This window comes from Sceloporus undulatus, chromosome 4 (assembly GCF_019175285.1).
Source record: "Sceloporus undulatus isolate JIND9_A2432 ecotype Alabama chromosome 4, SceUnd_v1.1, whole genome shotgun sequence".
Classification (NCBI taxonomy): Eukaryota; Metazoa; Chordata; class Lepidosauria; order Squamata; family Phrynosomatidae; genus Sceloporus; species Sceloporus undulatus.
The window spans coordinates 66,686,852-66,700,904 of NC_056525.1; the positions used below are offsets into that span (position 1 = coordinate 66,686,852).

The 14,053-nt window shown below is 41.1% G+C and overlaps 1 protein-coding gene across 3 annotated transcripts in view; it reads left to right on the forward strand.

Annotated features, from left to right (window-relative positions):
- Positions 1-11,826, forward strand: part of BAK1 (BCL2 antagonist/killer 1) — a 50,129-nt gene extending 38,303 nt beyond the window's left edge. The window contains exons 3-6 of one of the 3 annotated variants that reach the window (XR_006103691.1): positions 335-470; positions 582-725; positions 2,708-3,730; positions 4,181-4,303. Coding sequence is in view for 2 of the 3 variants with exons in the window: in XM_042465196.1 (XP_042321130.1) it covers positions 335-470; positions 582-725; positions 4,181-4,361; positions 5,274-5,378 (566 nt within the window). In the remaining variant the exon portion in view is untranslated. Of the gene's footprint in view, positions 1-334; positions 471-581; positions 726-2,707; positions 4,362-5,273 lie in introns of those variants that run through there. The other 2 variants (XM_042465196.1, XM_042465197.1) reach the window with 2 other exon arrangements.
- The last annotated feature ends 2,227 nt before the right edge of the window (positions 11,827-14,053 follow it).

Below are 14,053 nucleotides of genomic sequence, written 5' to 3' on the forward strand. Positions count from 1 at the left end.
TAGTTTTGGGAAGATCTCTCCAGTAGCTGCCTGCCTAAACTTGAGATTGGAAAAAACCCAAAGCAGTCTCTGAAACAGATCTTTGTTGATGGTCAGATTCATGTGAACCAAAGCAGCTCTTTAGATTGGGGTTGCCCTCCAGCATGAGATCTTCCAGATGTTGTTGAGCTACCAGCCCCCAACATTTTTCACCATTGATGGTGGACTCGTGGGAGCTGTAATCCAACAAGATCTAGCAACATCTGAAGCTACGTACATATTCTAAGTCTGAATGCCCTTTATAATAGAAGTTGCTGCCTGATTTCTGATGCTCCCTATTGCATCCCTTTTGCAGAAGACCAGGTGGCTCAGCAGACCGAAGAGGTGTTCCAGAGCTATGCTTTCTACCGGTATCAGCAAGAGCAGGAGCAGACTGAAGGAGATGTGCCACACGACCCAGAAATAGCTGCAATCCAGCAGGAGCCAAATAGGTAGGCCGGCAAAGATGTTAACCTTGTGTCATCTCTGGATCTAAGCCAAGGTTATATGCCTCTCTTACCTTCACACTTGTATCCTAACTGTTGCCTTTCTCTTTCTGGCAGCACAAATTGCCAGGTGGGCAGGCGCCTGGCCCTTATTGGCGATGACATCAATGCCCGCTACGACAAGGAGTTCTCAGATATGTTGAAGTCACTGCAGCCAACAAGGGACAATGCCTATGAATACTTCACTAGAATAGCCACCAGGTAGGTCAGGACACCCAGCCTCCTCTTTACTTCCCAAAAAGGTATGTGGGAGGCTGAACAGTTCTTCTTGAGCATGACAAAATCTTGAGTATAGTCTTCAGTGGCCTCTGGATGTTGTTAGACTCCAACTCTCATTGTCCCTGAATAGTCATCATGATGGCTGAGGATGATGGGAGTTAGAGTTCAGAAACATCTGGGGGGGCATATGTTCTCTAACCCTGTTAGATAAGAACAAAGTAGATGAAAGTTGAACGTGCAAGCAATTTACTCAAGCATCCATCATTGCAAAGTTTTTATTGACTTGGGCCTAAAACAGATGGGCCAAAAGAAGTGATTTCAGGCTACTTTTGGGGCATGTGTTTAGATTACACATGCCCCCAAAGTGGCTGGAAACCACACTGCACCCACTTTAAGGAAAAAAGCCAGACTAAAAAGAAGCTGAAAGAAGCAGCACTATCCTGGAAAGTGTGCACCTTTGAACTTGCATATAAGCCCATCAATGCCAGAGCAGTTCTAAAGGAGCGCTCTAGCCTACCCGCATATGTATAAACATACCAATTCAGATGCGCATTTAAAAAGGACAGAGCTGCCATACCCAAGCATTGGGGGTGGCAGTGGAAAGACATGAAAGTGTGACACCTCCAGTGGATGTCATTACAACATACACAAACCAGACAGTTGAAGAGGGAGCATGGGTTGAAGTGAGGGCATGATTGTTCCTTGCTAGTGTCTTAATGGACACAGCTCTGCTATGATGCCCTTTCCCTGTGGCGGGTCGCACATGCGACTGTGTGGAGGTTCAGAGGGACAGCCATCCAAGGGGATGGCAGTCACTAGCAGTTTGATTCTGCGATGATGCACAATGGATGGGGAGGGGGAGTTTTAAAAATTTAATCAGTGGCACAGCTTGATGCCGTGCTGTGTGGTCATGACATGTGCACTCTGGCCACCTTGGGAGCAGACAGTACAGTCAGTGGGGTCTCGCCCCTCTCTAAGACAACGCAGCTTTGGGCTGCTTTTTCCTGCCCATCTGCTTGATCCCATACTTTGGGGGGGGGGGTTGTTTGTTTTTTGGTGAATCTAGGCTGCAGTTTCTTATTTTTTCCTTCCTCAGAAACTTAATAAGCCAATGTATAACTGTTTTTGTTTTATTAGATACTCCTAGAAATTTTGCCAAATTGACTGAAGCTGGCCACCACACTGGTGCCAGAATTAAACTCCATATATTGGTGTTCTCATTCATATTATTCTTGCTTTCAAAATGTTGTATGTACCTTTTTGTAGTTTTAAAAGGTTGTCTTAATTTACCTGAGAGCAGGTCTGAATAGGCTCATGGCACATCTGCCTTATTTGCTTATGACCAGTATGAATGGACATGCATTTTCCTTATGGTTAAAACACACACACACACAAAGAGAGATAGAGATCCCTCTAAAAAGCTGTTGAAAATAAAAACAGTTCTTCTGGATCAGATCAACTCATGCCGCTTTACGTATCTGTTTTCTGCAAATTACTGTACTAAAAGTGGGTTCACAACATATACAGAAACAACATTACTTATTATCTACCAATTATTGTATTATTTTTGGCTGCTAATTGTTAAAAATGACTACATGCTGCCTCTAGGACACTGTTGCACTCATGCTTAGAGGCTTTGAGTTCTCCACTGTGGAAAAGAAGATATAGGACTATATAGACCAGCTCTGATCCAGCACCATAAAACCGGACATTATACTGATGGCATTAATTAAATGAATTGGCTTTAAGAAAGCCTAAGTGTTTCCACTGGGGTAATTGCTAGGAGGATTTTGACCATGTGTTACCTTTCACAATTTTTCTTTCTACCAAAAAATCCCCCCAAAAAACACAGTACATGGACAGACACCCTTATATCAGTGGCCACATATCCACTGCCTGCTCTCTATTAATGTTGTTTAACTGTCTCTTCTGTCCTCTCTTTCTGCTCTCCCCACCTTGGCAAGCCAAATGGCATTGTTCTTGCTGTTTTACCATCTGTACCACCAGTACACTGTGGTGGTCAGTGTACTGCAATCAGGTAAATTTTCTTACAGTGCTTTTACTTTCCCTTTTTTTCTTCTTTTCAATGTGGTAGTATATGTGAAGTCTCTCCGATCCTTACTATGCTTGCTCAGCTCCCTACAATAGTACTCCCAAGGTTAGGTAACACAATAATTTGCATACCATTGGGTTACTCCTGTTGGCCTGTTAAAATGCTAACTTGTAACATTTGGCTGTTTTAAAAAAACAAATCAGCCAAATGGTCTTGCTGCAGTGATAGACACTAACTCAAGAAAAGGATTTAAAATTCAACAGAACATTAAAATTACAGGAAGGAACATGTATCATGCTGAGCTAAACTGTCTGGCTAACCCTCTCTGGCCATGCAACAAAATGAAGTAGCATTCTGAGGATTAGTGTCACTACAGGGAAAAACAACAAAGCATGTGTATCTAGAAAAGAGTTTATCTGAAAATTGACCATCTAGGGCAGGCATAGTGTAGGAGGAAGTGTGTTTTGTGTTTGTGTAGGTAGCAGTTGTCTCTCACCCTACTTTGGCTGAAAAATCACAGAAACACACTAGGTTGCTAGCACCTTAAACAAGTGGATGTAATACTGTTTTCACCCTCTCTCTTCACCCCCCCCCCCCAACCATATGGCTGGCATTTAACAAGAAACCAAAGAGTCAAGTTCCTTGGTGGGTTATTCTGCTCTAAGTTAGCGGTACATCTGGAATAAAGGACACATTGGGGTGCAACTAGAGGTGGGATTTACATCATTGCAGCAGTTTCATTCTTGTTTTTGCACAGGAGCAAAAAGGAATATAATGTGGGCTTCTGGCTATACAGCAGATTTATCTGTCCTATTTTATTTTTTCTTCTTTTAGATGTGAGTGCTGTATAATTTGACCTGTAGTCCTATTCTCTCTGAATGCAGCAGAATTGGAGGGAGAGAGATAGTAGAATGGACTGTTCCATTTCAGGCTGGTAGTTGCTTCCTTTTTAATCTTACACATGCTGTTTCTGAGCTATGCTTCTACTGTACTTACAGGCCAGGTTGAAGTCTTACTGGTAGAGGAGCTGCAGCACTTAAGCCCTTGTAACTTCCCATCCAGGAAAGAGATGTTGTAACTTTTATAAAGTATCTTGACTGGGAAGTTTAAATTTTAGTAGCAGGTGTGCATTCTGCTAACTAAATAAGCTAAAGGGAATACTTTAGACAAGGTGCTAGAAGTTGTGGTAGAGGGACAAGGTGGCATCTTTCTCCCACAAGTTCTATGATGGAGAGAATGTATCTTACGTGACCGCTTAAGAGCCTTGGCTCCACTCACATTCACCAGGGATTAGTGCTGCAGAATGTGACTGGGCAGCAAAAAGCAAATGCCCAGCTAGAAAAGTAGCCTTTTTAAAAATACAAATATCCTCTTTCTTCCACAGTTTGTTTGATAGTGGTATAAACTGGGGTCGTGTGATAGCACTGCTGGGCTTTGGCTACAGGATGGCAATACATGTATACCAGCATGGGGTGACCGGCTTCCTGAGGAGAATTGCACGCTACATCGCTGATTTTGTGCTTCGTAACCACATTGCCCAATGGATTGCCCAGCAGGGAGGATGGGTAAGTAGACCAGAGACATCACAGACAAGTGAGTGTCCTTTATAAATTTATTTGTGCAGGGCTTCCACCATTGTCACCCCACATACTCCTTATTTCTTTTGACCAACTTTGTAGGGGGTAAGGAACATGAGGGAATGCAGCCCCATAATGGAGGTGGGAGAGGATGTCACCCATCTTGTTGGATTCTTTTTTTCTGGTAATGCTAGAAAGTGTTCCGTGATTTACCTTGTTTTAAAAATGTTTCTCTTTTAATTTATTGTGCCAGGCTCTGAGATCTTTGGATATAGAGTGGGATGTCATCATCACAATCCCAATGGTGATGATGATGATGGCATCATCTGAGTTTCATAGTCCATCAGATGTTACTGACTGGAGTATGGATTATAGAAAGATGTGTCAATCCTGATGGATAGCAATGAGGAGGAGAATTTTCATCGTTTTCTTGCTAGAGTACCAAGACAGTACATTTCCCTGGCAGGAAGTTTTATTACTACTTTGTTTCAAAAGTTCAAGCATGTTGATTCTTAACATTCATAGAATCATAAAGTTGGAAGAGACATCAAGAGCCATCCAGTCCAACTGACTGCCATGCAGGAATACACAATCAAAGCACCCCCATCAGCCTCTGTTTAAAAAATTCCAAAGAAGAAGACTCCATCAAAATCTGAGGGAGGTCTTCCAATATCCATTAAAGACTAATCTGCATGTAGCAGTTGCCCTACTGCCTGTTATAAATAGTTCAGGATGAGCTTCATTATTGCCCATGCAGGCTGGGAGTTCTCAGGATTACAGTCCAAAAAATAATATCCCAGCCTTCTCATTGAAAGAGAGAGCGAGAGAGAGATGGTTGCCATTGCCCTGGAGTGGCTTCTTTGGAGCTTTATGGGTGACTGTGCTTTCTTTCTCCCCTAGGTGGCAGCACTGGACTTAAACAATGTGTACTGGAAGTATGTGGTGACAGTGGCTGCGGTGATCTTGCTTGGCCAGTTTATGGTGCGACGCTTCTTCAGCCAGTGACAGGGAAGGAGTGTTGCAGGCCTCATCTGCAGGCCAGCCATGGACTAACTGCTCCACGGTGATGTTTTGGAAGAGAGGAGGATTCTAAAAAAACAACCAAAGGAAGCCAGATGTGCTTTACCAGCTTCAGCTCCAGAATGTCATCAGTTTATTAATAATCCACATGGAGACTCCAAAAGCAGGGAATCCAAAGTATAGTGTTAAAAGAAAGGGTGTAAGTGAGCATAGGACAGGTGTCAGAGACCAGAGGTGGTTTGGCGAAAAGCCAGTAATGTTTTCACAGTCTTGTGAGAAAGCAAAAGCAAAAAGCCTTTGTAGAGCGTGTCTCCACAAGTTTCTTAAGCAGAACAAATCTTTCCTTCTCCCCACAGAACATTATCAGGGTCAGTTGAATCCTCACCTTTGAAAAGCAGATTTGTGAGCCTCATGCAATATTGTTTCTTGCTCCCTTTGAACATGTTAGGATCAATTTTTTAACATCCATTAGCTTTTCCAGCATTGAAATAATCATGTGGCTATTAATCATGTAGAACCATCTGTGGATTTATCTGAAAATCATGTGTGTCATTAGCACCCTCTCAAATGTGTATGGGGAAAACCTGTAGCCAACAGCCTAATCCTTCCTGTCAAGGGTTGGAATCCAACCTGGTCTGTACCACCCCCAAGGCTAAAGGTGAGAGTGAAAGAAATCCCCCATTGTAATCTCTAGCCAGATATGGTGGAAAGGATTCAGTTTCTCACTCTCAGCTGGCACTGAGTTTGAACCATCTCTGTTGCCTTGTCTCCTAATATGGTGGCTGGGAAGCTCACCTGTGAGCCATCTAGAGCTCCTGAAAGCACCAGCTGAGAGCACTTTGCTTCCCCAGACTTTCCAACACAGGGAAGGTAAAGCTGGACACTCAGCCAAGTGCTTGCAAGCACTAATTGAGTCCTGATTAGGACTTGGGGAGTGCTTGCAAGCCTGGCTGAAAGTACTACTTGCAGGGAACGAGTGGCTGAAGAGAAGCTGGGCTATTGGCCAAAGTGGGAGGTAAAAAAGTTTCAGCTCATGCTTTGACAGAGAACTCAATCATGTTAAGCCATTGCTCTGACATCATCCAGCCCACAGAGTGTCATTAGGTGGGATTCTGAACCCTACCTGGAAGTACAGTGAGCCCACCATATCAGCAGACTAGCCAACTGTGGATTTGAGCATCCCTGAATCGCCTCACCCCACTGTTGTCAGTGGTGGCATTTGCATGCACCTCTGCTGGCACAACCACACATACGTTGCAGTCCATTGACTATAACTGGGGCTTCAGCATGCATGGCTTTTTCTCATCCACAGGTGGGCCTGGAACCAAACCCTTGTGGATGGGTAAAGGCATACTGTAGTTCCTTATCCCTGCTCTGATATCTGGGTATGTACCTGAATAATATGTACCTAATGATTTGGATCAGGGGGATTTTTACAATATTTTACATATGGACTCTCCTTCATCCATCTAATTATTTCATAGGCCAGAGATATAGCTCTGCAGAGCTTTGTCATCATCTCATTTGTTTTCAGCTACTTAGCAATGATCCCTCTTGGTCATTATGAAGAGAAAGCCATTTCTAAAGGGGCCAAATTCGATTCACTTCTCTTCCAATTGAATTCATAGTTGATTCCTCCCTCTCTACATGCAGCCTTATTACTATTCTGTGAACAGGAGGAGGGTTTATAGGGGGCAGGTGAGTGAGTTGATATTTCTTGAACTGGTGAAGGAAAATTAAGAAACGGGAGGGGGGGGGTAATCTGCCTCCTTCCATATTCCATCAGATTTTTTGCCCTCCTGACAAGTAGTAACCAAAACTTAAATGTGCCTTACACAAAGAAAAGACAAAAAAATGATTTCCTGCTAACTAAAACATGAATCAAAATTTCTGATGAAAAACATGGGGACAAACTGGGTACATTGAGCACATTTGAAAGCCACAAAACGTGTTTCCCTTGTTGAAATGTCTGCATCTTGCTTCTGAGTAAATGTGAAGACGATCAAGCTGCAAGTCCAAGAATTTCAGTGGGAAAGTTGAACGCATTCAGAACTCTTTCAGCTGAAATTGATGGGTTGTAGACATGCTTACTTTTGTCTGAATCATGCTGCCCTGAAGTTCTTGTTGGCTGTTTTCCAACCATTTTAATGGAAATATTAACAGGTTTGTAAACCTGGAGCTTCACTTTCAAAGCAGGGTTTTCTTTAAAGTCTACTTTGGCTTTAAAAAAAATAGCCATATTCCTTCCCTCAGCACTTCTTTTATGCATAATTTTGTCTTGCTGCTAGATTTCACATCGTTGAAATCTGGGCTGAAACTACTGTTGACTTCAGTGAAGCCAAGATTTTGAACACACAACTGTGGGTTCTTTTTCCTTGCTTTACAGAGCTTTGTCAATAGATCTGCTTAATCATTTCTTGATAACTTTTTTCTGTTTCCTAAAGCTCTTTAAATGGAAGACTTGAAAGCTAATCCTATATATTCTGTACATTTTAATTTTTTAAAATTCACTCCATATTCTTAAAACATCTGAGTGCATATGGCAACAATATTTGCTTTTCTTAAAATATTGATTTAACTAACAATATTCAAACTTGGTTATGCTGTTAAAAGAATTGTCATGTGTTTCTTGTGTATTTAATACCAGTTTTATGCAATATTACTTTGAATTAAATCCCATTTTCTTTCCAGGGAGCATATTTACCTTGTTTTCAGATTTCAAAAATTGATTGTTTTTGTTTTTATAGTTGACAGTAAAGCCCAGAGCTTGAAAATAATATGTTTGTTGTTGTTGCATAACAAGAGTAAAAAGAAAAGACTTCACATTGTGATTCTACCATAAAGAGGAGCACAGTCCTTGCCTCTTTCAGGATAGCTTGGTCTTTCATTTAGTTCATGATTGACACTGACTATCATTTTCATGCCCTTAAAGATCTAAAATTGTTTTGTCCTCTTATCTGAGCACACACTCTTAGTAAGTCCCATTGAACTCAATGGGACTTACTTCTGAATAATGCTGTTCTTCATCTCTGTTCTGTCCTTGCACTAGGTCCATCTCTATGGTAGTCCTCTGGGCAAAAACAGCTGCAGATCTGTAACTTTTATGAAGTCCCACAGTGCTGGAGAAGGCAAATTTTGTGCTGGTTTTGTAATGGAGAGCAGGGCTCTCCTACTGGTGGTAAATATCTTGGAGCCTCTTTTGTAGTCTTTTTCTGCTTTCCCAGTCCTGAGTGTGGGTTAGGACCTTTCTCTCAGAATGGATCGTCCTTCTGTGGCTTCTCTGAGCCCTCCAGAACCTTGAGATGAAAGACAGGTCCCATTCTCCCCGTGTCTCTTCCCTCTTTCCCTACCACTCCACTGGTTGCCCCATGCTGGCATCCTACCTCAGAACTTTCAGGTTTGTATGAGAGACAGAAAAAGGCTCACACTAGCTGTATCTATATTGCAATTAATACAGTTCAACATTGCTATAGCTGCCATGACTCAATGCTATGGAATTCTCGGATTTGTAGATTTGTGAGATATTTAGCCTTCTTTGCCAGAGAGCTCTGCTGCCATAACAAACTACAAAATCCAGAATTCCATAGGATGGAGCCATGACAGTTAAAGCAGTGTCAAACTGTGTTAATTCTGCTGTGTAGCAGCAGCCACTGACAAGGGTACAAACTAACACATAGAAAATAGCAGCTGTGATGATGGTGCCATAACAGAATCGCCTTTTGATTTTCCTGGGTGCAATTCAACTCTTGCACTGGATGCCATTTCTGGGGCTTTTTGTCCTTGGTGGTAGAACTGCTGGTACTTTCAGTGAAGCTTCTGGTACTTAAATTGGCAGTTCTCAAATTATGACCTTCCAGACGTTTTGGACTTCACCACCCAGAAGTTTCAGCCAATATAGCCAGTGTTTAGGCATTCTGAGTATTGTCAATTCCAAACCATCTGGAAGTCCAAACACAGATCCACTGCTCTAGAAGATGACTTTTTTTAATATTAAGCAGCAATATTTTTTCCAAGCATTCCCCCCACCCAGGTCATTGCTGCATCGAGACAGGTTGGCTTCAGTATAGGCCATATCCTAGCTCATGTAAGTATAGAGTTCAGAGAACCACCCTCCTAAGATTCACCAGAACAAAGCAGCTACCTCGGGGCAGCTGATTTGGGATGTCAGGAAAATGCAGCAAGTTGTTAGCTTATTACCATCTGATTAATTAATTTTATTTATTAGTAAATATTTTACTTTTAGGAAGGAGGAGAGGCACTTGTGTGATTTTCTGCCTTAGGCATCAAAATAATATGGCTGTGCACATTGACTTCAAGGAGCCATTTGCTGTTCTGCCTCAAGCAGCAAAGTGTTCTGTCTTGAGTGGGCAAAATGCATTAAGCAATGTGCATGCTGTCTGGGGATGATGGGAGTTACTATCCAACAATCTGGAGATTGCCAGGTTGGTGAAGACTGTAAAGACATGCCTGCAAGTGCACAGAAAATGCCAGATAATCTCTTGAAAGCAGACCCATGCCTCATTTTGAAGGAGAGGAGAGTTCACAACAGCCTGTACAATGCTTTGCAGCTCCTATTGTCTAACTCAACAAATATACATATATAAAATAAGCATTTGTATTCAGGTTTGCAGAATTAAGCACATATAATTAGTTGCCTTTGGGCAGGCAATTAAGCACTCATCCTCTCCCCTTCCCTGTAGATTAAAATCAAGATAAGAGTTTTCCCATTCCCAGTCTTGCTGTTGCTGGGGATGAGAACAGGGATGATCTCTTGTTGCTCATTAATATAAATTTAGGAATGGTCCCACTGCCTTTTGGCATAAGGTCTTGTGTTGGCTTTAAATTACTAACATTGACTGCAGATACCTATGCATTCTTTAGTTGCAAGGGTAGGGAACCTTTAAGATGCAGGGAGGCAGGTTCATCTCCTGGGTAGAAGCAGAGCTTGATCCTTGCCAACATGTTGGTTTGAGAAAATCCATTTACCAGCATTTGAAAATAACAACTTCAAGAAAAATTGACCCCTTCAGAATGGGCAGTATGATTTACAGAGCTATGGTCTAAAGAATAACTTATTCCAGCTCTGCTTTTATCCCTTCGCCTATGAAGAATTAAAAAGAGGAAAGACCTGGTTTCTGAAAGCTGATCAGTATAATTTGACTTCCCCCTGACTAGCAGTGAATTAACCACTGTATCTCTCCTCTCCCATTTTAAAGGCTTTAAGTATCAATAAAGGGATTCATTAAGCCCTCAGTCTGAGCCATATGAGCTGTTGCCACTCCAGAGCATTGCACACACTTTCCTGATGAACTTGGAATGTCACCTACAAAAGATGGCGGGAAAGTTGTTCTACATGAGGACTACCCAATAGTCAGAACCACTTGAGCCATATTGAGAAAGTCTTTCTTTTTTTAATTACTGTTTTGTTTTCACATACATACTTGAAGCCATAATGTAGCTATGAATTGCCTTTTTTGTTGTTGTTGCTTTGCATTATATTTATTTGCTATGCATTATACACTGCTTTTAACAACCCCCTTCCCCTCAGGTATTATTCAAAGGGAACTAAGCCAACATTTTAAATCAAGGTGGGAGACATCTTCAGATGCTCTTGGATTGCAGCTCCCATCATCTCTGTAGCTTGACTATGCTGGCTAGAGCTGATGGAGGCTGCAGCCCAACAACATCTGGTAAGCCACACATTCCTCATACTTGATTTAGAGGTGCCTCATATATCTGAATATCAGGCAGCATTTTTTTTAATTCATTATCTTCTTTGCCTAATTCCAAGGCAGTTGCAAGAAATGTGAATAGTGTTCAGATATATTTTTACATACAGAGAAAAGTGTTATTGCTTTGAAATCACATAATTTGGATTGATGGGATTTAGATACACATGGCTTGTACTTTGGAGAAGTGGCAGCTTTCTACTAAGATCCTGAGCTGAAGGAATACAGGGTCACCTTCTGTCTGCACTTGTTTTGCAATTTGGAATGACAGTTGTCTACAATGTTCAACGTAATACGCAGCCAGCCCTCATTTTTCTTCTGGTCTTAAAAAACAAAAAAGGAGGGAAAGGGAGGTTTCTTTGGGAATATGAAATATGGTATTGCAATCATCAAGCAAAATAAAATAATTCCATTCTACCTCCATCAGAGAAGATAAGAAGAGCCTTCTCCATGAGGGACATGGTGGTGCTTCTTCCCTCAGGAAATGCAGAGAATGCACCTCTTTTTTCACATACTCCAAATCAGTTTGTGGGGAAAGGTGATTTATTGCATAGCATATCCATGGGGAATGCACTGGGTTGTTTACTGAAAAGCTGCTGCTTTTATATACCTTTTTTTAAAGTCTAAAATTGTGAAGTGCCTCCTATACTATTGCACACTATTGGCACTAAAATTTAAATAGTTAAAATGTTTAAAATGTTAAGTAGCTGTAATATATATATGCATATATATTTCAAAATAAAAATTATATGCAAAATTATATTCAAGTGCTTCGTTGTACTGTTTGACTATATAGACATGAAAACCAAATTTCTATGCGAGTTTTCTACTTGTGAATGAGGAGTGGGGATTGCATTTTATTTCTGTTTTTAATTATTTTTTTCCTATCATGCATTTTGTTTTTAGTGTGCATGGGGGTGTGTATTAACATGTCCACTTCCACCTCAGATGGCAAAATAATAATAATAATAATAATAATAATAAATTTTATTTAAACCGCGCCCTTCCATGGAAATGAGCAGGGCGGCTTACAAGATTTATAAAAACAGTACAATACAAGGTTAAAATCTGATATAAGAATTAAAAACAGTACTACAAAAAACCAGGAACAGGAAAACAATAAAATAGGAAAATACACATGTCAGGGGCAAAGGAAATGAAAATGAAACATCGATCCAGGGCCAAAGGGAAAAGGGAAAAGGGGGCAGGAAAATAATAAACAAATTAAGGTGGGAAGGCCAGCCGGAAAAGGTATATTTTCAACTGTTTTTTAAAAATGTATTGAGCTAGTCCTACTTAAGCAGATACTATGTTGGCAAATGGAAAGCTATGTGCTCAAATGTATATGAGATCATAGTCTGTTCTCAAGCATTGTCTATCTCTTAGCAGGTTAGGTAGTTGCCCATAAAAAGAAACGAGTGATAATGCTACCAGCTGCACCTGCTACTGCAGAGCTCTCTCTCTACCCTTTTGTCATTTAGTGGAAAGTTAAACTGTAAGGAAATATGAACAGCCCTCATGAAAAGGGCAGCTACCGTATTTAACTTGCCAAGCTTTATAAATACTCATTAACACAACCTATCGGTTTTGCTTTAACTGACAACCATCAAGGCTACCTCAAAGTATAAGTTTGTTTAGTTCTTTTAAAAAAAAGTAACAATGGAGTCAGGGGATTTAAGTCCAGAAACTGACTTTGCATCTATCTTATAGTTCCATTAATGGGCCCAAATGCATCATCAGATAGTCCCATTGTTGTTGTTGTGTGCCTTCAAGTCATTTCTGATTTATGGCAGGCAACCCAAAGGCAAATCTATCATGGAGTTTTCTTGGCAGGTTAGTTCAGAGGGGGTTTGCCATTGTCATCCTCTAAGGCTGAGAGAGTGCAACTTGTCCAGGGTCACCCAGTGGGTTTCATGGCCGAGTGGGGAGTCGAACCCTGGCCTCCACTCAAACCAGTACACTACATATCAGACTTTAAATCTGCTGTCCTAGGAAAGAGCAACCTGAGGAAGAGACAACAGTTAGGGCAAGGGTACTAAGAAAGGAAAATAACGTTTCTACCTCCAGAAGGGTAAAACATGTTTTTAATTGGGACTACATTGGCAAGTTTTACCCAAACAGCACCTAAAGGTTTTTGCAGATGCAACAGTACTGAGACTTCTTGAGAAATTCAATGTTTTCTGCCTAAGAAAGAGGCAGGGAGCCTCACACAGGGCCGAAACAGCCTGAATCTCAAGTTGCTTTTTCTGGTGATAATGGAGTTTAAATTTTATTTTCTGCATTTTAGGATAGCTCTCCAGACCATCTTAACTGACAACAGCAACAGCATCTTGACAAATATGGTTTTGGTCCTTCTTCAATATGTTTTTAACACTTTTGCCTGAGGAAGAAGTCAGTGGAGTTTCAAAAACATGCATCATGTATATTTATTTATTTATTTCACTTTTATGCCGCCTTTCTCCTAAAAAGGGGGGGCCCAAGGCAGCTCTCAAGCTAAAACATTAAATCATGACAATACAAATTTAGAAACAATTAAAATCATCTAGTTAAAATAGTATAAAATTAATACAAAAACACAAAAGTTAAAAACATACCTAAAACACACAACCAATATTTAAAAAATGTGCATTTTTAATTGGTCCAATAAAAGTATCACTGTTTCTTGTATTTCAGGTGTTACTGTATTTTGCTGTATGGCCAAAATCGTTACCCTTGGATATGTTTTCAGCTAATTTATGGTGCGGTACAGACTGCCCAAATGTGCCCTGCTGGCACCGATTTTAGGGTTATGGACTGTGCAAGCAACCGCATGGTCCCTAACCCTAGCACGATGCAGCGGCATAACAATGGTGGCATCCTGTGTACATGGGCGCCGACATTGTGACATAAGTGCCACATGATGCCCACACGGCGCTTATGTTCTTTTTCCTC